Genomic DNA, 26,301 nt, shown 5'->3' with positions numbered 1-26,301 from the left:
TGTGGCAATGAGTGAGTTGTGAATTTGGTTAGTCCTTAGCACTTTCAAATTCCCCTTTAACATCTGCGGTTTTCCAAGGCTACATGCCACTTTTGGCCAACCCTCCTCTAATCCAGAATGTGATGGTAATGGACAAAGTTGTTGTGGTTTTCTCTCGAACACACTTTCGTAAGAAAAAATACTGGGTTTGAAGCCTGGATGGCTCAGTCGGCAGAGCATCAGACTCTTAATCTGAGGGTCCAGGGTTCAAGTCCCTGTTCAGGCTTCAAGTTTAATGTAGGTGAGACTTGTCCATAACCCTGCATGTTTTCTGAACAGTTAGCTCGCTCAGCAGTGTAGAACCTTTTTCACAGTGGGTAAAATCATCTCTCTCTCTCTGTGAGTGTGTGTGCGTGTCATTGATGTACGCAGAAACAGAGAGACGGACAGTATATGCACATGTTTGTGTATGTCCCTGTTCACTTCTTTGTATATTTCCATGAATCACACAGTACATCAGCGTGTATACACACACACACACACACACACACACACACTTTTACTCTCCTCCATGTGTCTCCTTCCTGTCCTCCCCCTCTCGTGTTCTACATCTATCTTTTTCTGTCATCCCTTTCTTTTTCTTTCTCCTCCTCTTGTGTCTCCTGTCTTTTCTTCATCGCCTCCTCTCTGCTCCTCTTTGCACTCTCACCTCTGTGTCCTCTGATGCTGCGTCTCCTCTCTTCCCTCCTTGTCCTTGGTTTCTGTCTTGACCGCTTTCACAGCTGACTGCTCTTTGAGCCGCTGCAGCGCACAAAGTTTCTTCAGGAAGTTCACAGACATCATTGCCCTTTTTTTATTTGTCTGTCTGTCTTTTGGGGCATTGCAGCTTTCGATCAAAATTAATTAAATGAACATTTTTAAACAAATTGTGATGTGAAATTGGGTTTTTATCTTGATAACTTTACAGATGAGCATGGATTAAATCCCAGACTGCTGACCATGAGAATATGGGTGAATTTTTGCAAAATGATTGAGACAATGTCTTTCTATTCTTCCTGTAGAACTTGAAAATGTGTGTGAGAGAGAGAGAGAGAGAGAGAGAGAGAGAGAGAGAGAAAGAGAGAGCGAGAGAGGTATCAGGGCAAAAAGTAAGGGGAAAAATGTAATATAATCAAATTGCAGACTCTGCTTTAAAAGTCTCCCCTGTGGATTTGACAACAATAGGTACACTGGTAGCGTCGGCATAGTTCACTCTGGGAATACTGTGAAAAAGCAAGTGGAAGATATGAAATATAATTTCCATATTTAATCAATAAACGTTACCCCTTGACTGAATGCGAGAGGGTGTGCATGCATGTGTGTGTTTATTGATTTAAATGAAGACAGGAAAGCCTCGCTCCAGTTGGATTTTTTAATTTTTTTGGTATTCCTCGCTCCAACCACAGTCAGCAACTTGTTGCCATGGCAGCGTTATGTAACTGTGTGTGCGTTTGTGTGTATGTGTTGTGATGCTGAGGGGACGCAGCTGCAGGAGCCAGATGTGGTCATTGACACAGGGTTGTCACTGTGTCATTTACCCACCACACACACACACACACACACAGTAGCACCAGTAGCACTTGCAAAATGCAAATTTTGGTCAACATTTTTTTATTTAATACCTGTATGACCTTTTACTCATTTAATCATAATTTCCCTGTAATCACCTTCAATCAGCGTATTTTCATAAATTGTCGAGTAAGCGGTCGATGTGGTATTGGAGGTCTCAGTGGCTGACACTGCAGGTGCACACTGAGACTCTGTGTGACAGAATACCAGGAGACCCCGAGTCAGACAACGAGAAACAGTCACGGCTGCTAGAGACAGAAAACGGATGCGGACAGTGAAAGCAACAGCTTTACTGTATTTTCATTCAGTCAATACAATTCAGTGAATAGCGAATTTAGTCGTAATTTTATATTCATGAAATAAATATACAAATTAAATGGTAATCTGCATGAGAAATCAAGAGGATTTTAAACAAGCTGTTTGTGCCGTATTCCTTTTCACATCACACAGACGGTCAAACAGCACGTCCCTCTGAACGTCACTCCAGCTAGGTCTTACAGGAGGAATTCAAACAACTCGTACGCATTGCATATCTGACTGTTAACGGCTCCTGTAAATACAATGCAGCTGGATGTTGCTGAACCACTGAATTTACCACCATAATCCTCAGTCTATCTCTACAGGTTCAAACTAGGCAGCAATGCAACAAAGCTCTCACAACACACACAACAAGGAATGTGAAGCTAATACCTCGTTAAGTCATGTGTGAGCAGTTACAGTTAAACATCTGCTCTGACCTCATTAGACCCATTGTCTTTACTGTATACTGTAAAGCACACACACACACACACACACACACACACACATACTAGTGACAAAGCACTGGATATGAAGCGTCCAATGACACTTTTCCATTACCCAGTAAGTCAATAAACACTAAACCTTTAGCCGGGAGACCGCTGTTTATCCCCGTGTGAAACAAGATGTCAACGTTTATTAATTCGTCACGTTGCTTACGTACTTCAGTAACGGCACTTCTGAAGTTATTTTAATCCAAACGATGATCTTTTCCTAAAACAAACCAAGTAGTTTTGTTGCCTTAACCAAATTGAGTTGTTTAATGTGAAGATGACATTTTATTTTGAAAAGACCATATGCATGTAACGAGCTGAAATTGGCACGTGTTTCTGGACTTACAGGAAAAAAAGCAAAAACGATGAGGAGTAACTTTTTGCGAAATATCATATGAGGAAACTGTGTTTTGTTTAAATAGCTACAGTATATTGTGACTTATGAAAATTGTGATTTCTACATGTGATGACAGTCAATATTTGGTCATCTTTTTTGTGGCCTTTATCAGTTTTCCAATGCTCTCTCATATGATTTAAACTCTGAGATATTAGCACATGCAGGTAAGTCAGGTTTACTTGCTGTGACTAACCTGAATATACCAGGAGGTAACGTGAAGAGCGGATGAATGCGTGCGCAGTAAATGAACACATTCACTCATGCAGAGACGTGGAGTTGTTCATGCATGCACACACATATATGCTGCAGTCCAGAGTGCACACAGGTAACTTACACATGTGAATTCATCTTTTACACACACACATGCACACACACACTGCATGTCAATACATGTAAAGGTACTGCACGCATGTATTCAAAAAACATGTATGCACAGATCACGTGAGTTGATCTGTGACATGCAGCCATGAATGAATTCACACACACACACACACACACACACACACACACACTGTATGTCCTTATATTTAAACACCAGACGTGCGCTCATGAATAAGCAATGCACAACACGTTTGGGGCAGAGCTGGTGATATTTCGCGGAGCATTAGTGCAAAATAAATCTGTTCTGAGCACAGAATGAGAGGAACATCACGTCTCCTTTTTCTCCATTATGATTAAGTATTTTGTGTTGCGTGTTTGTCGAGCAAATCTCGCTCATCCTGGCGCCGTTCACATTGTTTTCCATTATTCATGCGGAAAGCAAAGCCTTGTTAAATCACACAAATGCCCAATACGTTTAAGCAAAATTCACGCCGCGCCCTCCCCCTCCCAAAAGCAATGATTCACAAGCAAAACACAGAATACGAGACATGCACTCATGCATGAACAATGCACACTCGCATACAGAGTGCTGGGCTGAAGTGTGACCAGAGGCCGGCCGGTCACGTTTGACCACCTGCCCTTATTAAACAGTCGCTCCACTGCTGGTAAACAGCAATACTCGTCTCCACATGTATCTTAAAGGCCCTATGAGAACCACATCAACATCCATAAATCATGACTGTATCTTAGTCATTTAGAGACTATTTGGTAATTGGAAGACTCTCTCTCTCTCTCTCTCTCTCTCTCTCTCTCTCTCTCTCTCTCTCTCTCTCTCTCTCTCTCTCTCTCTGAATGATACATTTGCAGGGAAATCCAGAGACAAAGCAAGAAGTCGCTGTTCAAACGCAGCCGTGCTTCCAAAGTTTCCAGTTGACAGCACATGAAAAAGATTTCGTAACAAGCTATCAGGAGTTTGACATTTTCAGATCAGCAGTCCTCGAACGTGTTTGTCTCTTCATCTATCTGCCACTCTCTCTCTCTCACTCTCCCTCTCTCTCTCTCTCTCTCTCTCTCTTATGTACAGGTGCCCTGAACCAGCGCATCTGGGGTAAGAAGTACCCGTCCTGTAACAGCGCCAGGCAGTCTCCCGTGGACATCGACGAGACGTTCACCCAGGTCAGGCTGCAGTACCAGGACCTACAGCTAGAGGGCTGGGACAAACCGACGGCAGAGTCCAGCACCATCCACAACAACGGCAAGACCGGTATGTTGATGTTCTTCCATTCCCCTTGTCTTCCTTATTCTGCACTTTTTTATTTGTCCCTAAGCATGACTTTCTTACATCTCCAGTTCTAGCTGTGGAGGGCGTGTTTGCAATGGCACCCCGCGGGAAATCAGACCACAAGCTTTTTTTCACTTGTGTTAAAAAAGATGAGCGACATGTGGATTTTTTTTCTTTTTCCTTTCAGTCCCAGACAAGTGCATAATAAAGCAGCAACCAGAGGAGGAAGATAATGCATGTAGTAGATTCAATCTATGGAAATGATTGTGACATTAGTCCGGCTCTGTAAAGCACAACATGTTAATCCCCTAGATGTGGAAAGAAGCTTAACTTTCCAGAAGCAGAAAAACCCAGAGGTTAATGAGAGAAAAGGAGCAGTGAGGATTAAAAGGAGAAAGAGTCAGACAATGAAAGGGAAGGAGGGGTGGGGGACTAAGTAATTCAGTGAGAGGCAGCCAGAGGGACAGCGGTAGACAGATCGTGTCAAGAGGCACAGATGAAGCTGACAAAAGAAGAGCAAGAAGAAAAAGAAAGAATAGCGAGAGAGAGACGGAGCAGGGGAGAGAAATGAGGACATTGAGAAGAGACAGTGAGAGGAGTGATGTCTGGCCTGATAAACAAATGAAAGCTGTCTGAGCTATCATCACCATCTTTCCAATACAGCCTGAGCTGTGAGTGTGTGTGTGTGTGTCTATACATTAATGGTCCCTAAATGAATCTCTTTCTCTGTGAAGTCGGAGAGGAAATTGCGTATTAAAACAGATATTGGATAGCTGCTGATATTAAGCGGGAAATACACGGTTTGCACAGTCTCACCAACACATTTTGAAGCAAAACATAAGAGCTACAGTTCAGATTTGGCTCCAAGAGACAAATGTAAAGATGCAAAAGTGGACTTATGAAATGTTATTGTTTGCTTTGATATAAGAAGGATCGTCTCCCGGTTTACATTATTATCAGCGGACGCTGTAGTTCCCCTTATCTCTATGCAGCGTTTTAGCGTCTTTCAGCATTGTTTTGGTTTTGTGGCCTGCAACTTTACCGTTTCGCTTCACTCTGACCAGTCTCATCTTTGTTTTTGGTCATTCAAAGAAGCTCTAAAAACCCAAAATACGGTCCCTGTCCAGCGTTAAACCACAGACAGACAAGTTAGCAACTAGTTGGATGACATAGTGGAACATCTGCTGAAGAGCCAATACTTGGTGGAGACCAAAACAGACTCGTATCTGTCAGGTCGCCAGAAATACGGCTCTTAATGAATGCTAATGTTACTCTGTAGCTGCTGGGCTAACAATTTCACCTTTACAAGGCAATGATAAAGTGATAATATAGATATAGTGATATCATTATAGCTGCCTTTATATGGTAATTATATGTAAATGTTTTGTTTACAGATACAAAAAAATGTGTTAATGCAGATTTAAGGGTTGTTTATGTTAATTATCAGATGACAAATACCCTGTCCAGAATAGACTGCTGACAGACCATATCCACATTCCACGCATGAACAGATAAACATATCCAAGTTACAGCACCCACTGTTGTGTCCATGTCACCGTGGGAAAAAATGGATTTTTGCATCTGTTGCATCACTGAAGAACTGTTTCGAGTTACTTCTTGCCACCATCTTGCCAGTTGCTCAGTGCCAGAAGTTCTGAATTTGTACAAAGTTTTGGAGCCCGGTGGCCAAGCGACAACCACCACAGCTGAGTATTGGAAACTGAAAGTCTTAAAGGGCCATCCGCACCAACGATAATAATTATAACGATGTCAGCATCCACACCGATGAACGATAACATTCTGTAAGCAGTGGTATGTATATATATATCGTTATATATATATATAACGATATGTTTATATTTATTACACTTAATGGGGATGGCCCTTAAGCCTGTTGTAGGAGAAGTTTCACTCCGACAGTCTTCAGTTAAACACTAATTTGCATTTCCCATTATTATGTGTATGTTTCAGTGGCCCTCCGTGTGGAAGGGGAGTTCTTTGTGAGTGGAGGAGGGCTGAGCTCCAGGTTCCGCGTTGGTACAATCACCTTTCACTGGGGGCGCTGCAATGCGACGTCCGACGGGTCTGAACACAGCCTGAATGGGATGAAATACCCTCTGGAGGTGCGGAGATACACACCGTCTGTTTGTCTTATCACCGGCACATTTATTGATCGTTGGTTTTGTCTGCCGATGAAACTAAACTACTCGTTTCTTGCTCTCGTTCAGATGCAGATCTTCTGTTACGATCCAGATGACTTCCAGAGTCTGGACGCTGCCGTTAGGGAAGGAGGGAGGATCGCTGCCTTGGCTGTGCTCTTTGAGGTTCTTTCAGTCTGCTCCTCCTCAAATAACCCAAACTAAATAAAGTGATGAGATTAAAGGTGTACATTTGTCCATGAATTCCACGATGTTCTTTCCCACAGATCAGCTTGGAGGACAACCAGAACTTCAGTCCTGTTATAGAAGCCGTCAACACCGTCAGCAGGTTTGGTAGGTCACCTCTACATACGAGCATGTATCGTCTGCAAAGAAAGTAGCTGGGTGCAGGTGGTGCCTTATAATAAAAGAAACAAATTTAAGGAAGTACTTGGTTTTCTGTTTATCAGACAAAATACTGATTGTGTTCAGGAGAATTTAATCAAAGCAGCAGCAGAAAAATGGAGAGATGCAAGAGAGAGAATGATCATGCAGAAATGTTACAACCATTCTCACACCATTTTCTCTTTTCTCTCCTAAATGATAAGAGGTTGCTGATTGGCTTTCAATATTATCACAATGCATGTCGTAGACTGACCAAACTGCTTGCTCCCGTGGGGTCTTACAGCTTGGGGCAATACATTTCTTATTCATGGGACTTTTTTTCTTTCTTTTTTTTTTACCAGATAAGAGCGGGTCGATGGAAGCTTTCACCTTGCGGTCCTTGCTGCCTAATATCACAGATAAATATTACATCTACAATGGCTCACTAACCGCACCTCCCTGCTCTGAGACGGTGGAATGGATCGTCTTCAAACACACTGTGGCCATATCAGAAACACAGGTCAGGAGATTTTAATCAACACACACACACACACACACACACACACACACACACACACACACACACACACACACACACACACACGCGCGCACACACACACACACACACACACTGGAGTCCACTGCCACTACCCAATGCTCATTTATTTTTGAACAGACAGTTCTTCAACAAAAAAAGAAGGATTAATTTGAGTAACACTGGTTCCCATTCAGTCTTTTAAGCATTAGCATGAAATTCCAGCACAGCCGACAGTCATGTATAAAAACCCGTGACATAAAAACCCAATGACAGCGGCTCTTACAGCAAAATTGATTTAGAATTGTGTCTGATGAAAGCCTTCAAGCGTTCTGATGCAAATTTTCAATTCTTAATATTCGAAATAATGAAAAACAAAATTGTTATTTTTGTTGTTTTGGTTATATATCTAGTAGGTCACCATGAAACTTCCCTTAGTTGATTAGTTCCATTCAGACAATTATTTTTTGAATGACAAGTTTTCTGAAATATTATGTACGCAAATTAGGAATTATCTTATGAAATATGTTTGGATAAAGCCAGGTTCAGATATCTCTTTGTATCACTCCATAAATCAGAAAATACATGTTGTATAAATCCGGCTTTGAATGATATATGAGCAAACCTCAGTAAAAACCTTCAGAGTATAGAAAGGAATGAAAGTGGAATGTTTGGTGTATGTAAGAGCTGCTGAAGTGGAGATTTCTGGCTTAATATGAGAAAAAAACTCATTTCGAGAAAATAGCCTTTAATTAAAGATGTGTTTTGTAAAATGACATTTTGAAGACACTACATGTGAAGAGGGTAACGTTTTAATATCACCATGGAATCTACACAGTTAATTACTTACATTACAAGACAATTATGCTTTGTATTACAAGTTTTCTGAAATGCTATGTTTAAATATGCAAATGAGGCATTATCTAGCGCTAGCTTTTGGTGAATTTTGGAGAATTCTACAGACACAAACCTACAAAGTGGTAAAATAGATAGAACCTCTGTTTTGGCTGGGGCGTCTCGCCTTAAAACATCTTTCGTCATGATCGACGTCATTGCTGCCTGTAGTTTGTTGTGGCTGGTTTCAGATCAGCTGTCTTTGACATCCGTGCACAAGATAAAAACAAAAACCTCACATTGGAGTGATGCAGTGTGACAGACTTAGCCAGAAAGTGAACTTCATCACAGGGGTTTTGTAGTGGTTATATGATTTGGTAACGACGGCCTGACATTCAGCGACGACACAAGCTGACGCTCTAACGTTACTGCAGCTCCATTCCAGAGAGGACACGTTTAAGAACCGGCGACTTTGAATGAAGTCATCTGTGTAATAACCATCAATTATGTAGCCGAATAACGGAGAGTGAATGGGGTCATGCAAGTGGTTGTAAGTGTGTGTGTATGTGTGTGTGTGTGTGTATTCTATGTGCATATTTGTGTGTGTGTGTGTGTGTGTGTATGCTTGCGTTTGTCTGTGTTTGCATGATTGAAACGGGGATGGCAAGGCATGACACGTGCACATCGTAGCTAACCCGAAAATAGAGCAGCGTTGCCTCTCTGCCTCTGCCTGGCACCAACACAATCTCTTAAACTCACACACTCACTCACACACACATACACACACACATCGGTTTATTTTGGCAATTGCACAGAAATGGGGAAAGATGCAACAGACACGTCTTAATTTCTTTGTTTGTCTGTCTGTCTCTCTCTCTCTCTCTGTACCCAGTTGGAGGTGTTTTGCGAGGTAATGACCATGGAGCAGGCCGGGTACGCGATACTGACGGATTACCTGCAGAACAACTTCAGGGAGCAGGAGCAGCAGCAGCAGTTCATGGGTCAGGTGTTCGCCTCGTACACCGGAGTGGAGGACGTGCTCACACCCAGTATGTCACCCAGACACCCACACAAAAACAGTTTGCTGCTTGTAGGGCCGCGCCAAACAGATCGAAGCTTCATTCCTAACCTTGACATTGTGATGCTAAATCGACATTCGAATGCTGCGCTGCTTTTTTTCTGCCTCCGCGTCGGCTGAACAGTTGTGTTTTCAGGATTGTCCGTCCGGTCCATTCTCGTGAAGACGATATCTCAGGGAACGCCTCGAGCGAACCTCTTTAACTTTGGACCAATGGTCCACTTGACAGTGAGCTTTAGTGTTAAAACAGGCCCAAAAAGGAGTTTGGACTGGCAGATGTTATGTTGTGATTTTGTACCATAAAATATTCTTCCCTGCAGAGTTCAACCCAGAATCTCACCTTTTCCAAAGCTCTAAATCTTTTCACTAATTGAATTCATACTAAATTTTGGGCAGCATGGGGGAGAAAATGTACCCTTCCTTCCTTGGAGATCAATATAAACATTACATTATTAATCTTATTTATTTCCAGAGCTGCAACATATTCTTCTGCTGTCTCTGCAGCAGCCAAAACTGTCCTCCAAGGTCAGCCCACTCCTGATCATCAAAAGATAAAACTCACGACACTCTCCATCTTCATAAAGTCCACCCTCAAGTAAAGCGGGTCTTTTGGGTTGCCAGGGAGCTCAACTTTGTAGTTCTGTGCCCCTGCTCCTCCCAGCGCAGGCAATTTATTTTGCAGCTCTTTTTGAAATTGAAATAAAGTATTCAGAAATTCAGAGAAGGGCCTTTTTTTTTTAGCCTGTAACAAATTCATGCAGCCTGGCACACACACACACACACACACACACACACACACACACACCTCCCACTCATTGCCACACTCACCTCCTGAGCTTGGCTTTTTTTTAATAGATTCCTATTTTCTTTCATTTTCCCTACGGTCGATTAACACCACGTTACCTTCAGCAAAACTGAACTTAATGTGGGAAGCCGCACCATTTCCGTGCTGTTCTTTTTCATCATTTTCTTTCAGGTTTTTAAAAATGATTTTATTGAGTTTCCTGCCTCACATCCGCACTAATCAATCTTCAACATTTACACCCTGCTTGCTCTCTTCTCCTCTTGTCGCCATCTGTAGCCTGCAGCTCGGAGCCGGAGAACGTTCAGGCTGATGCCCAGAACGACACGACCATCGTGGTGACGTGGGAGCGCCCCCGCGCAGTTTACGACACAACCATCGACTGGTACACCGTCACCTACCAGAGGCTGCAGGGCCAAGACCAGAGCAAGCAGGAGTACAGGACAGACGGGGACCAGGACGTGGTGCGAAAGATCTCTTTATATTCACACTCACCCCAAGATGCGATATTATCACCTATACTTAAACCACGATACGATCGTATAAACATTTTGTGATATGTTGAGTATTTCGATAACATATCTTGCAATTTATCTCCGTTCAAATAAGATGAAGTTTTCCCTCGGTTAATCTCCCTTCATTCGTTTTTATTGTAGCAAAATGGGTTCGTAAGTCAAGCAGACAGACCGACACTGTCATCAAAACCCGTCATAAATGTTGCATCATGCACCTGACAAGCTGGACTGTTTGTATTACAGTCTACATAGTTCAATCCTGCTGACTCTACCCATGACCATACCAGAAAAAAAGTCAGCACCATCTTGTAGATTGACCAAAAGGTTTAATTTGTATTTGCAATATTAATAGTTAATATAATAAAAGATAGATATTCTTTTATTATTTGGCGTCCATGTATCGATCAGATGGCAACCTCCGGTTCTACCGAGTAAAGCCGTTTGGTGGAGCCAACCATAAAGCGGAGAATGTTTTAGGGCGGGCTTACTGTGACTGACAGGTCTATACCAGAGCTGTATACGGCGTCTGAACTTCCGTTCGGCGAACTTGAGGCTTTAAAACGGTAGTCCACAAATCAGTGGGTAATGTCACTACCACTCGCTATCTGTCGCTCTCACATTGCGACTGCTGCTGGGATCTGGGTTGATCAAAGTGATCAATCGATTGATTGATAGGGATGATCAATCTTGGCCTCTCAGCGGGTCACTGAGCATCCCTTAACGTGACCAGCAACATCTGTGTATGTGCATATCTAGATGTAGCTCTGTGTCAGTGTGTGTATGTGCACAAGCCTTTTAATGTTTGTATGGCCTGATTACCGTCAATAGTGAGAACACAAGGTGGCTTTTGGTATTGGTAGATTGAATTATTACTCTTATTAAGATGATTTACTGTAAATAAATAAACACACATGCATTACAAATCACTCAATGACCAAGAAACTAACACCTATGATAAGCCAACTGCATCCCCCAGGAGGCAGTTGTAACAGTTTTAACACCACCTGCTGCGACTGAGAGAGCATGAAAACGAATCAGAAAGCAAGCAGACAAATAGATATAGAGAGCTAGAGCTAGAGCACTGGTTGAAACGTTGAGTATTGTCTCTTTAAGTGGTAGTAGCATAAACTGGCCAAACCCATCCATTAACAATTCCCGGGTCATTAATGCACCAATATCCTTTTTTATAGATAATTAATAGTGTTCAAAGCTAGGGTTGGTGATCTTGAGAAACTAGTGTATACGCTGAAAATGAAAAGATGATTGATACTGAAAAACCCAGCCCAGTGTTGTCAACTCTTTTCTAATGAAAGTAGCTTGCAGCGCTAACTCCAAAAGTCGCTAAATCTACCAAGAAAGTCGTCAAGTAACAATATCTAAAATGTTTTTGAACGAGATTACCAACCCTGTCTTGAACCCACAGTCAGACAACTCACCTGTGTGACTTTACAGGGTGCCATCATCCCCAGCCTGCTGGCCAACAGCAGCTACGTGGTTCAGGTGGTCGCCATTTGCACCAATGGACTCAGAGGACGATGGAGTGACCAGATTATAGTGGACATGCCGTTAGAAGACCCTGGTACAAACGTGCACACACACGCACACACAAACCTGTTAAGTTCCTACACTTGTGAGTTAGTCTGTATTTCTTCCCTCTCTCTCTAGAAAGGGATTCAGATCCTGACGCTGTCACAAAAGAGCTGGAAGGCAACAGAGAGGTCTGTAGTATCTGTAGTTTCACCTGATACCACGTTGAATGTTCATTTTGCTGAATTACTTTGCAGCGCTGAAGTTGACTGCATTCAGTCATATCAGCGAACCAAATTATTATGCAAATGATTGTAATTATGTCAGCCAAGGCGTGTCGTTGAGTGTTTGGAGAGCAGTACAAAAGGTGTATAGGAGAGATAAAAAAGAAGGAGAAAAAAAGACAGAAATTCCACCTTGTTTTTTGTTCTCTTCCACACTGCATTAAGGAGATTTCTTTATTCCTTATTATCAGTTAATTTGAATTTTGAGGAAGTAACTGCACTACCGTTGTGATTTTTGTAGGATGTTTATACATTAATTTAAGCAGGAAGCAGTGGCATAAAAAGACGTATTTCTTACTGCTTCAGTTAAGGCCTGTACCTCGTCAACACATATACCAAACATCCTGTGTCACAGCTCCACACTGCTTTCCTCCCCCTTGTGTTAGCTCTCATCCAAACCCAAATCGGAGATCCCAGCGAACCGGAATCAGGTGGATTTGACTCCAGAGGACCACAGCCCTGTGGAGGAGATCCCAGTGGAGCAGACCAGAGTTTACCAGAACCAACCTACGCACCACCAGAACCTCCCGGTCCAGGTCAGCACCCCAAAAACACCGTCTGAGTCTGTTGTCCTGCAGAAAACCCGACTCAACCAGAATGGGAAAAAGAAAGCGGGCCAGAGCGGGTCCAAACCCGACGATGTAGATAAGAACTGGATTTACGAGGACAGCGATCCGACGCACGGGCCCTACACCAAAGAGGGGTTTGACGGCAACGGCGCGATATGGGTGACCGAGGTAACCGAGCAGCCGGGCTTCCTGTTTCCAGTTGTCCGGACAACAACGCTGCCGACGATTCGCCGACAAATCACAGAAGAGGCGTCGCTGTCGGTGTTGCCACATCAGGTAACTCACTACACGCATTGCCTCTTCTCCTCAAAGTGTTCATTTCATTCATCCTTAAACCTGATGACGTTGAAACAAACAGCTGGCTGCCACGCAACACACACACAATATACAATATACAATGTTTTAGATTAACCCTCGTCCAAGAAACCCAATGTTTTGTGTACTCGCAGTCTGGGGATCACGGTCCAGCAGACAAAGCCGGAGACAGCGGCCTCCCTTCTCCTCAGTCGGTCCTCTATACCCCTCCTGTGGAGGACATCCAAGTCACAGATGTCTTCTATGAAGACACAGTCAACAGCTCTCCACTCGAAACCACCGCCTCTGCAGAAACAGGGTCTCCCGCTGCTGTGTTGCCAGGTCAGATGTTATTTTCGTTTTTTCGGCACTCATATCTCGGGTTGGTACTTTGATCAGTGCCAGGGAGGAATTTAAGCTCATAAATATTGGAATAGGAAGATGTTTCTTCCACTGGATCCTTCTCACCCAATCTGCTGAAATCAAGGCCGACATGTTATGATTGTGTGTTGATTTTTTTCTTTGAATAATTACATTTTTTTTAAACGTTTCAAAAAAGTAATTTGTATTGCTTCTGCTGTTTCAATCTCTGAACCCATCAGCTGTCGGTCTGACAATCATTTAGCCTCTGGGGGCAACATCTAGTATTTCTGAGGTGCAGGTGTAGCCAGCTGGGCCAAGACGTCCTCTTACATGCGCCAGTCATTTGTTGACTCGTTTAATGCACGCATGTACTTTGTTCTCCAAGATACAAACCCATTTCATCATACATTAATAATGAAAAAGACAAAGAACATGTCATAACAAAAGCATCATATAATAATCAAAAAGCAGTATTTTTAAGTAAGGGAAAAGAAAGAACAGAACAAATTGCTACTTGAGACGTGAGACCGGAATTGGGGTTGAGAGACAAAATGTATCTCTATAAACGGATATCTGCATATGAATGCAGAGACATACACACTTACGTGTCGTGTTGCGGCTCAACCTGCGTCGCGTCACCTCGTCATGATGTGCGATCTGGTCCCACAGGTGATGGAGTGGACAGAGTCTCCCCGCCATCCACCGAGGACGGCGACGCCCCCGTGAACAAACCTCCACCAGAAACCGGCAGCTCGGTTCCCTCCACCCCCTCGCCGCTCTGGATCACGGCGAGGGCGGCGACCTCCAGCAACACGCTGGCCGAGTCGGTCTACAAGTCATTCACCACCTCCTCTCTAGTCAGGGTGCTGATGCACACAACCCAGCCCATGTTTAACGGTAAGATATCATATGTACTATATAGTGTTTACTTCCTATTAGAAGTGGCTATGAATTTATAATCTGAGGGATTTTACTCAACAGCAGCAATATTATTATTATTATTATTATTATTTTGTGGTGGATCGACAGCTGGTCTTAATTGCGGTGGAGGATTGACTTTTGTCCTCTAGGCTAATCACTGCTGTGCTCTGTGATCTGGATGGCACGGTGCATGATGTGGGTAATGCTGCTGGTGGTGGTGGTGCTAATGATTATGGAAAAGATTACACTGGCATTGATGATGATTAAAATGATAATCAGCTACTCTCTCCTCTGGTTCAGAAATGAAATATGCTCGACTCTTGCAGAATCTTGCTGCATGTTAGGACTCCACATGAGGTCATACTTTGAGTCCATTCAGGCTCAGTGATTAGCGTTTACTTTTGGGACTCCTCTTTTGGGTCTGCGCTCAACGGCGCACTCTGGTGGTTTTTTTCTGTTCTTCCAATCTTCTCACAGAATGCAGAGCTCACTTCCTCTTTTCACCAAGTTGATTTGTGACATCTCTTCATTCTGAAACTCAGAACATCGTTTCCAACTCTTGCCTGTCTTCTTGCATTGTGTGTCCGCTGTGATGAATGAAAAGTGCTCCTGTCTGAATTTCGGGGAAGTTCAATTCTTACCTTTTCTTCCATCTTTCCTGGAATGACAAACATAATGTTGGTGGCCTGGAAAAGTGTTTTCACTTTGGCTTTTCTTCCAGCAAAGACACCCACGTTCAAGGACTCAACCGCTGGCCGCTCCTCTGGATTAACAAACTGTCCTCAAACTTCTAGTGGAGGGATCATCAACCCTGCAAATCCTGCAGCCTTTGTCCCAGAAAGAGGCTCTGCTGAAGGATATTCATCCACTCCTCAATCGCTCAGCCCTTTTAATGAATACATCGGCAGTTTGCGTCCCTCTCCCGCCCTCCCTGAAGATAACGGCAGTGGCTTTATCTTTCATCACGACAAGACCTCCAAAGAGCACTCCGTTGTCCGTCTACAAATGAATTTAGAGCACCCTCAGATCTCGACCACTTTGGGGTTTCAGGATGGCTTAATGACTGAGCGCTCCCTGTCTCTGCTGCCTGATTATGACTTATCAAAAACAAACACCATGGAAGGAAACACCCTGAATACTCAAAATCAAACTGACGGTCCGATTCGAGATGGTGTGAACATCTTGGGGCGTCCCGACAACGAAGAGGAAGCTGGGACAAATAGGCTTAAAGAAGATGCATCTTTCTTTGATTCGACAGGCTTGGCTTTGTCCTTTCCTTATAATTCAGAGGAGTCTGGCACAGACTGGCCAGCAGAGGGAAGTGGATCAGGATCAGGCCTTCGATAGGAGTTCGATAGAGTCACCTCAGTTAAGACCGACCTTTCCACTCTTTCGAATTCGGCTCTCAGCTCCAAGGTGGGAGACACTGTGAAAAAGAGTAGATCAACAGGAATTAAGATGGATAGTGGAACAGATGGCGAGACCAACGGGGTAGGAAGCAAATTAAGTAGCAAGTGTGAAACAGAGGCAGAGAAAGAGGTGTTGGAGAACGAAAGTGAGCTAAGCGGTGAGGGAGAAGAAAAGACAGAAGGAGTCAATCACTTTGGGGATCAGAGAGGGAGCGATGTGGAGGGTGGAACAGATGAGAGCGCCAGACAGCTCAATGGTACAGCAGGCTGTGACACGTTGGCAGAGAAAGGGGGAGAAAGTGGAGCTGAAACTGCAGTGGAGAAGGCATTATACACGGAGGCCGGCAGTGGGGATGAAATTGAGTCCAATATTCGAGTTTTAAGCCGGCCTGAGGACACCAGTGGTGTCGGAGAAGGTGGCGGAGATGGAGGGGAAGGTGGAGAGGGACAATTAAAGAAAGTCAGCGACAATAAAGAAGGTATCAAAGCTGTAGGTGAAAAGGAAAGTGGGGACGGAAGGGAAGACGGCAATAAAGAAGTCGTATCTGGAGGACCAGAGGGTCTCCGGCTGTCTGTCAGTCAGGATCCTACGGCAGAGTTCCCGCAGTTTGACGGCGGTGAAGAAAATGGTGATGGACACGATGAGGACGGTCAAAGCAGAAGTCTTGACAATCACGTTGTTGGGGATAACTCTACGCTGGAGGACGACAAAGAGGGAGACGGATATGGTATGATAGACGGAGGTCTGGAGAGCGAGGAACACAGCGGAGGAGGCGGTAAAGAGGATAGGGACGCAGCCGTAATTGGAGAGAGTTTGCAGCAGCTCTCAAGTGTGGACGCGGTGTTGTTTGATGCTATGAGAAGTCCGCCATCAGGGCGTCTCGTCTCTCTGCTCAGACTGACAGATGGCGACGAGGCCCCGGAGGAGGAAATGGAAGATAAACGTTACTCAAAGCCCTGCGTTTCCTCAGATCTGCCTCTCTGTCACACAAGGAGATAGGACAGTTTAGTTTTTTCTCTCATACATCTGTCTATTTCATTTCATTTATGTGTATTTAAACACATAATAGTGTCTTGGAATTCCTGATATATAAAGTTACTTTCAACAAAAATTGTAGAGACCGTTGACGTGATCCCCGTGTCTCCTTTCCCTCTGTCGTCTGTGCTTTGTGATACTCCCACACCCTACCCCTCTTTCTTTCTCTCTCTCTCTTTCTTCCTCTCTCTCTCTCTCTCTCTCTCTGCCCCTCCGTCTCTGTCTGTCCCTGACACACCCCACCCTCCCTCTCTCATTGCCTCTCCTCTCTCTCAGAGGGCAGCAACAGCAGCCACGAGTCTCGGGTGGGGCTGGTCGGAGGCGTGGACCGCGAGAAGAGGACGGTCATCCCTCTGGCTGTCGTCTCCACTCTCACCCTCCTCTGTCTGCTAGTACTGGTGGGCATACTCGTCTACTGGAGGTACACACACACACACACACACACACAGGGTCAATATCTGCCTAAACAATGTCCTCTGTTTACTTATATTCTGATACGTTTGTGTCACAGAAACTGTGTCCAGACGGCTAATTTCTACCCAGATGACAGTGCGTCACCAAAAGTCATATCGGCCCCATCGACGCCCCTGTTTCTGGCCACCGGTACGTACACACACTCACACACACACACACACTCTCACAGGACTTTATTACATTGTCGCCGCGACATGGAACTGTTAAACTGTTTTCGTTGCAGATGGTCACGAGCCACTGACGGTGAAGCAGTTCGTGAAGCATGTCATGGAGCTGCACGCCGCCAACACCTTCTCCAAGGAGTTCGAGGTGTGTGGAGTGTTACTAATTAAGAGTATATGAGTTCAACAAATGTCTGAGGAGACTAACCCTTCCCCCACAAGGGGGAAATTAACTGCCTCAAGATACTTTGAAAAAAAAAAGAGAGTTAGATAGATATACTACCTGAGATTCGGCTTGCAAAAGTTGAACCAGCATAGAATAAAGGGATCTCTTAGTTTTGGTTCATGTGTATAATTGGACAGCTCATTGTTTGTCATAGCTCCTTAATGCTCCTCCATATCTCTATTAACGTCATGTTCTTCAGGGATATCATTTAGCACAGCGATAATGTGGAACTTCCATGACATGTCGTGCAACAGAATGCAGGAAGGGTGTTTGGTACTAACCCCATCAGTGCTACTTGGTTCTCATCCCAGTCTCCAAAGATAGATCGATAAAACCTCCTGTCTTTCAAGTTTATATTGAATGTGAAACAAGGTTTTAGAAATGTCTCATGTGCAGTATTGACTTATTTTAATGTTGTGTTAAGTATCTTAGAACAGCTTGTGGATGAGTTTCAACAATAACCACATCTGCATGACATCCGTCACCTGTTTCCTAGCATGAACCTCCTGAGTAACGCACACAGATGGGATTCATTTCCATAGCTGCAGTAAATAACCCCACTTATTACAACAAAGTGGCTACAATGAAGGAGCTTTTGGGCCGAGCAAAGAACTTGTAATCACACACAAGCCTTTTATTCATTACTTATCTTTACAGTGTAGAATAACAGGCCAATGGCTAACAAAAATTCCACAGGTCAGCTGGGAATATCGGTGCGTTTCCCACTTAGCCCCGCCTCTCTGTGTGTCTCTGAACCCCATATTCCTGGACCTGCACTGACTCCCTGTCTGTCTGTCTGTCTGTCTGTCTGTCTGCCCCCCCCCTTCCCACTCTCCTTTCACCACCTCCACCACCATCGTCGTGCTTTCTGCATCCTCACCACCCTCCATTAGATTGTCAAAGAATCCTATGAGGTAAGACACCTGCAGTATCACCCCTAACCAGTTGTAGAGGCGGACAATTTGAGCTTTGTCTCAAATGAATTCTCCCTGTTGATAAACCAGTCAGCTTGTAGACCGCAACTTCTGTATTTCACATGTGATATTGAGTTGATGTTTGCCAGTTAAATATTGGCTTTTGCATTTAAATGTGTACAAATATGAGGATTGTGAGGCAGAGCTCTTGCTCTCTGCTCCACGTTTCGGTCCATATTAGAAGCATCTTTTCAACTGAGATGGAGCCAAGGACACTCACAGTATAAGTGGCTTCATACATATTTCGTTAATCCATATTTAGAATCATTCATAATAATGAAATAGAAATGACAACCCAACCATCCGTGCAGCTGCTTTTTGCCCCACATTTTTATTGAATCTGAGGCTTTAATACAGTAGCATCAGTCTCCTGCATAGATCCTTAGACTGTATATAACAATCCAACGCCGTCGTAGCGACCTGTCAATCACCAGGTAGCCCCAACCTAAAGCAGTCTATTTGACTCTAAATGGACCATCATTTACGAAATGAACATCATGCTGTATTGAAGTAGACTTGAAACTAGAGATTTAGACCATAAACTCATGTTTGTAATGTTTACTGAGGTAATAAATCAAGTAAGAAGTAGAGTCCTTTTCTCATAGACTTCTATACAAACAGACTTTTTTTGCAACCGGGGAGTCGCCCCCTGTTGGCCAGTAGAGAGAATGCAGGTTTAAGGAACTTCCACATTGGCTTTACGTTCAGAATGTTGCCGCCTGTATAGATCATGAATCATGCCCTTTTATGAAGTCTATAAGCGTAATGCGACTAATGCAACCCTTATATGTGCTATTCTTTCTCACACAAAATTCTTGTATTTCCTCCCCTACATGAATCTTCTTAATCCAAGTTACAACTGTATTCACAAGAGCTCATTTCTCTGTTTGTTTTGTCTTCACTGTAGACTCCTGACTATTGTACTCTAATACTACAGACCGCTATTGACCGATAGAAGTCTTATTTATGTTTTTATTGATTTTCAGGAGGTGCAGGCGTGCACAGTGGACATGGGCATCACTACAGACAGCTCCAATCACCCCAACAACAAAAGCAAGAACAGATACATAAACATACTGGCCTGTACGTCAACTGTTCACCATGATCACTGTTCAACATTTATGATCGTAAAAGCCAGCAGTGATGAAGCTCATTAACCCTTTCCTCTCCCAGATGACCACAGTAGAGTCAAACTCTCCAACAGTTTGGACAGAGATGGGAAATGCGGAGACTACATCAACGCTAACTTCGTAGACGTAAGTGGGTTTTTGGGAGCCTGGCGTGTCAATAGGCAGACTGACTTTACATCCCATCCATTGTTTCCTTGACAAACGTGGCGGCTTTCCTCTGCAGGGTTATGAGCGAACGAGGGCCTACATCGCGGCTCAGGGGCCCCTCAGAGCGAGCAAGGAGGACTTCTGGAGGATGATCTGGCAGCAGAATGTTGGAGTCATTATCATGATCACCAACCTCAAGGAGAAAGGACGGGTAGGAATATCTGGCTCTTCAGCTGCAAAATGCTCCACTATGTCCACCAGCTAGTAGCTGGCTTTGTCCGTCTGGTGTTTGGTGCTGAGCAGGTTGTGCACAGTGGGTTTATTACAGCTTTTTAGCTCAAAACAGCTGCAGCTGAAAACACCTCTGGTGAGAGCGGTGAGGCTCTATCAAAACAGTGAAGCTGCTGGCTGTAAAACCAAAACAACAGGCTGAAAGATGATAAAACGCTCCATGGAGATGAGGGGATCTCAGCAGGAGAAACCGAGCCTTTTAGGGACCTAAGCCTGATTCGGTCATCTTGTCCACAGACAAAGTGTGACCAGTACTGGCCGGAGGTGAACCAGGAAGAATACGGCCCGTACCAGGTGACCCTGAAAAGCAGTAAAACCCTTGCTTACTACACACTGCGGGCGTTCGCCGTCAGAGATGCCTCAAATAAGGTACATTTCACGCACACACACACACACACACTATCCCTCTCTCTCTTTCCAACTCATACACCAACAAATAACGCTGACTGCAGTAAAATTCCAAAGTGAATTTGGCGTTCAGTCCCAAACAAGTCTTCTGGTCTTTCTGGTCCTCCAGGCGTCTCAGAGGAGAGTTGAACACACTGTCCTCCATTACCACTACACCCAGTGGCCGGACATGGGCGTCCCAGAATACACTCTGCCTGTGCTGTCCTTCATCAGAGCATCCTCCCGGGCGAGGACACAGGAGATGGGACCCGTTCTGGTACACTGCAGGTGTGTATCGATTACTATTTTCAGATATGCCAATGCAAGGAATCTGTGTGTTTGACATGTGATGTGTGTCACAGTGCCGGCGTAGGAAGGACAGGAACCTACATAGTGATAGACAGCATGCTGCAGCAGATCCAAGATCAGGGTACGGTCAACGTTCTCGGTTTCCTGAAACATGTCCGGACGCAGAGGAACTTCCTGGTTCAGACGGAGGTAAGCGAACTGGCACAAGGACCTTGTACTTCTATCTTTGTGAGGACACACCTGATTCTAACCTGAACCTTAAAACCAAGTCTAAACCCTCAAACAGTGCTTTGGAGGTCTGTCCCAAAGTGAGGACCAGACATCACTTTCTGAAGGTCTAAAACTCAAATTGGTCCTCACAAAGATACTGTACACAAACACACACACTCATCGGATTTCTCAGTGTGCATCCAGCCGATCCTAGCTGTCTCTTTGTTTCTCCTTCTGTCGCTCTCCTGTAGGAGCAGTACGTGTTCATCCATGACACTCTGGTGGAGGCCATCTTGAGCCGTGGCACCTCAGTGACCTCTGACCTCCTCCACACTTACGTGTCTGACCTCCTGACCCCTGGGGCGTCGGGCAGGACGCGCATGGACAAACAGTTCAAGGTAGAGCATGTTTCCCCCACGTTTTATAGGCCTCTGTTTTACACTCTTGTTTGCCCTTTACATTCTAGGCATTTAACCAACACTTTGGTTTTTTCGACCATATTACTATCGTGCAGGTGTACACATTGAATGTTGCAAATGTAATCGACTCGTCTTGTTGTGTTACAGTTGATCAGTCAGCGTCAGGCGAAGCACGCAGACTACAGCACAGCCCTGAGGGACGGCAACGCTGAGAGGAACAGAGCCAGAGCTCTGATGCCTGGTAAGCAGGGCTGGTTTACTAAACCAACAAGGAGAGATGTAGAGGTTTTTAAATGTTTCATCCACAGCCAGGAACAGTGTGTGATTAAGTATGTTTTCTTTCGGGTACAATCACCTGAAAATAAGAATCATAGTGTTTTTGGTACCTCCAAATACCTCCTTTTGTACCTATATATGAGCGGGTCCTCTTCATGGAGTCGGCCACCACATTTCCACGGTAGCCCAGAACGGTCAAACCAAACCAAGCCAATCGCGCTTTCCCGATATCACGTCGCCCACCTAGTTTACAGAGAGAACTCACCGCTACATATCGCCAGATTCTACGCACTGCACCTTTAAGTGAGAGGTAGATTGAAGTGCACGACCACGTGGCCCCTGTTGTGATTGGTTGGCTCACCAGTGTGGTGAATATGGGCTGATGTCTCTGTGTTTTTGTGTAGTGGAAAGATCAAGAGTGTGTCTGACCGCTTCCGAGGCAAACTCCACGGGGTACATCAATGCCTCCTACGTCATGGTAAGACTACTGGGAACTGTTTATTGGTTACCGTTTTATTAAAGGGCCCTTCAACGAAACATTTGCTGGTAGTTTTACGCTGCTGGTGTTTTCACAGGGACATCACCACAGTAAGGAGTTCATCGTGAGCCAGACTCCTCTCAGCAGCACGGTGGCAGATTTCTGGAGAATGGTCTGGGAGCACAGCACACACACTGTCGTCCGTCTGCCAGACACACACTGTCAGGTATAACACACACACACACATACAGTACCTATACAATGAGTATATATCACACATACAATCTGACATGTTTTTCTGTTGATGTCAGAGTGAAGACGGGGAGTCTTGTGTTTACTGGCCCAGTAAAGACCAGCCAATGAGCTTTGAGGGTTTCACTGTGTTATATTTGGGGGAGGAGCATCTGTGTTTGTCCAATGACGAGAGACTCTTGGTGCAGTACTTCACAGTGGAGTCTCCACAGGTAACACACACACACACGCACACACACACACACACACACACACACACAGTATTCTGTGTTTTACATTCATATATATTGTATATGCATATATACTTTTTTTTTCTCTACCTCTGTGTAGAGTGTGCTGGAGGTGCGTCTGTACAGCGCCCCCTGCTGGCCCAACCCAGACAGTCCCATCAGGAACAGTTTCGATCTGGTCAGCACAGTCCAAGAGCAGAGCAGACATTCGGACACACCCACAATCATATATGATCCGTGAGTACTACATAGACAGGATCAGCCTTCATGTGACACTTTCTTTGCAAGGGTTAATCTATGTGTGTGTAGGTTGGGAGGTGCTACATCAGGGCTGTTCTGTGCCCTCACCGCCCTGTCCAGTCAGCTAGAGGAGGAAGGAGTGGTAGACGTCTACCAGGTGGCACGGATGACCAACCTCATGAGGCCTGGTGTTTTTAATGATATAGTAAGCACACAATACTCTCAATGCTCTCATTTCTCTCTGTCTCCACTTCATGATCTTTAAAATGACAATTAAGTGATCAACTTCACTTCAGCCACTATCCAATAACATATCTAGGAATTTAGAAAAAAACAACGCTGGTAAGAGTTGTTTTTTCTTCTTCTTAATTCTTAATAACAAAAGATGGTTCAGTCTGGAATTTGCGTCTCACCCAACAGGAGCAGTACCAGTACCTGTACCGAGCTGTGCTGAGTCTGGTGAGCAGCCAGGAAGACCAGAGAGCCCTGCAGAGTCCAGAAACCAACGGGTCTGTACCACTGGGCCAGACTAACATCGCTGAGAGCCTGGAGTCACTCATGTAGACACACACACACACACATTTACCACACAAGCATGTCACATTCACAGTCATTGCATCATACAAGCCCACAGACACACCAGCGTGGACTGAGTGCTTTGGTGACTGAGGTTTGACCTGACATGAGATGATCGTCTCTGTGGTTCCCGGCTGTGTCCACTGAGTTATTTTTAGTTAAACGATGATAATACTTTACTAATGCTTTATAGCTCTACAGAAGCCCTGAGAAGTCTTAGTCTAAATGGTTTTCTCTCCGTGTGTATGACTTCAGAACAGGTGAAAAAAGGTTTTGCTGAAATAATATTTTTGTATCTGTGAAAACAGGGTGAAAAAAAACGTGTGAATTTTTTAAAATCTTTCTTATTGTTGTTGCAACACTCATTTTGGCCACAAGAGGTTGAAGTGCACCACGACTCCATGTTCTAAACAGGACTAAAAGCATTCATGTTGCCATGCACTCTAAACACAAGCTACATATAATGTGTGATAGAAAGTGATGTAACACTACTGTCATGTTACACTACTTTCTTTTGGCGCTCAATGTGTTTTAATCGGCGCTAATCTGCCTTTAGGGAAAACATGAAGGCTTTCAGTCCTATTGAGAACATGGGGAAGTGGTGTGCACTTCAGCCTCATGTGGCTGAATGAGTACTACACAACAAACACTCTGAAAAATGATTTTGATTAAAAAAAAAAGAAAGACCTGCCAAAAGTTATTTTCGATTGGTCAGACAGTTCTCCCTGGAGACAATAGAGACCAAAATCCATTTAGTGCAATTGTAACTACACTCTTGATGGCTTATTAAAAAGTGAACACCCAATGACAATTTATTAATAAATGATGAAGATTTAAAACAGCACTTTTAAGAAGGAGAAAGGATAAAACCAGCCCAACCCAATAACTGATCTATAAAGCATTAGTAAATGATGTATTAACCGTTAATAAAGCCATTCGTGACAATTCAAAAGTCCTTTATAAGAGAAGTTCATTATTAGGAAGTGGTACCAAAATTTCATTGGAAATGATTTTTCTTAATGATAAAAGGAGTCACTTTTATCATTTTAATAACAGACCTTACAGATCATTTTCATAACTTCTGTCTATTATCATCTTTCTTGAACATTTATTTCTTTGACTAGTCGTCTCTTTCATCGCTCTCTTGTCTTCTAAAAGACACAAATTTATACGAATAGAAATTGAAATTAGCAAACAGGCAAAACATAAATAGAAATAAATACAAATTAGATACAAATAAAAGTAGAACAAGAAGACTTAAAGGTAATAAAAAAAGGGAAATGATGTAGGAAATGACATTCTCCTAACCTCTTGTTTTCCTACATATTTTATGCACCGCACATTAACCAGCAGATTTTGGGGCTCAAACTACCACGTATCCTTAGTGAGAGAAATATTTTTGATTAACCAAAATCTGTTAAGGCCCCACTCGTGACACTAAATTGTTGAATTTCTCCGTTCATGTCTCGTTGCCACTGGCTCCATGGTCTCTGGTACCCCCGTGCCTTTTGTAATTCATGTTATTGTACTTTAAACCTGTTTTGATACAACAACTGTGTGACTAATATGCCAAAATAATAATCTGTGAATTCTTTTTTTTTTTCTATTTTCTATTGCGCTTGTTACTTTCATATGTCAAAGTCAGAGAGGAGACGAAACGTCGGATGTTTTGTAAAAGATGCAATCTGGGATTTAAATGGTATTCCACACCAGGTCTGTCTGCTGAGTATCGAACACGACGGTCCCTGTAAGCCTGACAGGTGGCTGTAACAAGCTGCAGCTTTTTACAGCCAAACACACCGTAGTTAACTACTAATGGTCCAAACACACCGTAGTTAACTACTACGGTGTGTTTGGACCATTGTAGGTAAAAAAGAAAACTAAAATGACGGAGCTGGCCTACAATGTCCCAAATACACTGACGTAGTTTACAGTGAATTCCAACGGTTGGTTTTCCTAACGTTAAGGAAACATCACAACCTTTCTAATCACTCATTGCAACAGAATACTCAAGCATTATAATCAGCTATCATAAAACCAGTACACCAGTCAGAGACAGTTATCATACTATTGCAAACATTTAGTGTGGAAAGACCAACAGCTGAACTTGACGATATTCTGTTAAACTTTGGACTGAAAATGAGATTGAGCCGGCGAGAGCTCTGCATCCCTGCGCCACTACTACGACTGTTTCCACTCTGAGCGAGTCCAGATGTGCCCATTGCGTCGGACACGATCGATTGACCTCTGAATCACTTTCAAACAATGTTGCGGCCTCTATACGCGCCTATTTTGCATCCGCCCTGCGCCATATTTGGAGCACATCTGGGGATGCAAAATGGCACAAACCATGGAGGCTACTGCAACTGTGCCAGATAGCGATTCACACCAGATCTGACTGTAATGTGTCCGAACTCTTTCTGTGTAAATATCCCTGAATCAAAAAGGCCAAAT

At 43.9% G+C, this 26,301-nt stretch overlaps 1 protein-coding gene and 1 non-coding gene across 3 annotated transcripts in view; both read left to right on the top strand.

Annotated features, from left to right (window-relative positions):
• The window catches only part of LOC116393337 (receptor-type tyrosine-protein phosphatase zeta-like), a 56,135-nt gene extending 30,652 nt beyond the window's left edge, over positions 1-25,483 (top strand). The window contains exons 3-32 of one of the 2 annotated variants that reach the window (XM_031865568.1): positions 4,181-4,360; positions 6,350-6,501; positions 6,607-6,702; positions 6,804-6,870; positions 7,263-7,420; positions 9,162-9,318; positions 10,429-10,613; positions 12,117-12,243; positions 12,330-12,382; positions 12,862-13,320; positions 13,494-13,680; positions 14,371-14,598; positions 17,344-17,488; positions 17,579-17,670; positions 17,765-17,850; positions 18,822-18,842; positions 19,889-19,985; positions 20,076-20,158; positions 20,256-20,390; positions 20,708-20,839; positions 20,988-21,145; positions 21,220-21,355; positions 21,628-21,774; positions 21,943-22,036; positions 22,476-22,549; positions 22,647-22,775; positions 22,861-23,013; positions 23,132-23,268; positions 23,341-23,476; positions 23,692-25,483. In XM_031865568.1, coding sequence (XP_031721428.1) covers positions 4,181-4,360; positions 6,350-6,501; positions 6,607-6,702; positions 6,804-6,870; positions 7,263-7,420; positions 9,162-9,318; positions 10,429-10,613; positions 12,117-12,243; positions 12,330-12,382; positions 12,862-13,320; positions 13,494-13,680; positions 14,371-14,598; positions 17,344-17,488; positions 17,579-17,670; positions 17,765-17,850; positions 18,822-18,842; positions 19,889-19,985; positions 20,076-20,158; positions 20,256-20,390; positions 20,708-20,839; positions 20,988-21,145; positions 21,220-21,355; positions 21,628-21,774; positions 21,943-22,036; positions 22,476-22,549; positions 22,647-22,775; positions 22,861-23,013; positions 23,132-23,268; positions 23,341-23,476; positions 23,692-23,835 — 4,148 coding nt within the window. In that variant the 3' untranslated portion in view covers positions 23,836-25,483. The remainder of the gene's footprint in view (positions 1-4,180; positions 4,361-6,349; positions 6,502-6,606; positions 6,703-6,803; positions 6,871-7,262; positions 7,421-9,161; positions 9,319-10,428; positions 10,614-12,116; positions 12,244-12,329; positions 12,383-12,861; positions 13,321-13,493; positions 13,681-14,370; positions 14,599-17,343; positions 17,489-17,578; positions 17,671-17,764; positions 17,851-18,821; positions 18,843-19,888; positions 19,986-20,075; positions 20,159-20,255; positions 20,391-20,707; positions 20,840-20,987; positions 21,146-21,219; positions 21,356-21,627; positions 21,775-21,942; positions 22,037-22,475; positions 22,550-22,646; positions 22,776-22,860; positions 23,014-23,131; positions 23,269-23,340; positions 23,477-23,691) is intronic. The other variant, XM_031865570.1, reaches the window with a different exon arrangement.
• On the top strand, positions 193-265 carry trnak-cuu (transfer RNA lysine (anticodon CUU)). Its single transcript has one exon. It is a non-coding gene; the product is annotated as a tRNA-Lys (tRNA).
• Positions 25,484-26,301: the final 818 nt, after the last annotated feature.

The sequence above is a fragment of the Anarrhichthys ocellatus genome, unplaced genomic scaffold, assembly GCF_004355925.1.
Source record: "Anarrhichthys ocellatus isolate YVR2014 unplaced genomic scaffold, GSC_Weel_1.0 scaffold33, whole genome shotgun sequence".
Lineage (NCBI taxonomy): Eukaryota > Metazoa > Chordata > Actinopteri > Perciformes > Anarhichadidae > Anarrhichthys > Anarrhichthys ocellatus.
The sequence above is the reverse complement of the archived record's forward strand: the minus strand, read 5'-3'. Positions and strand labels throughout refer to the sequence as shown.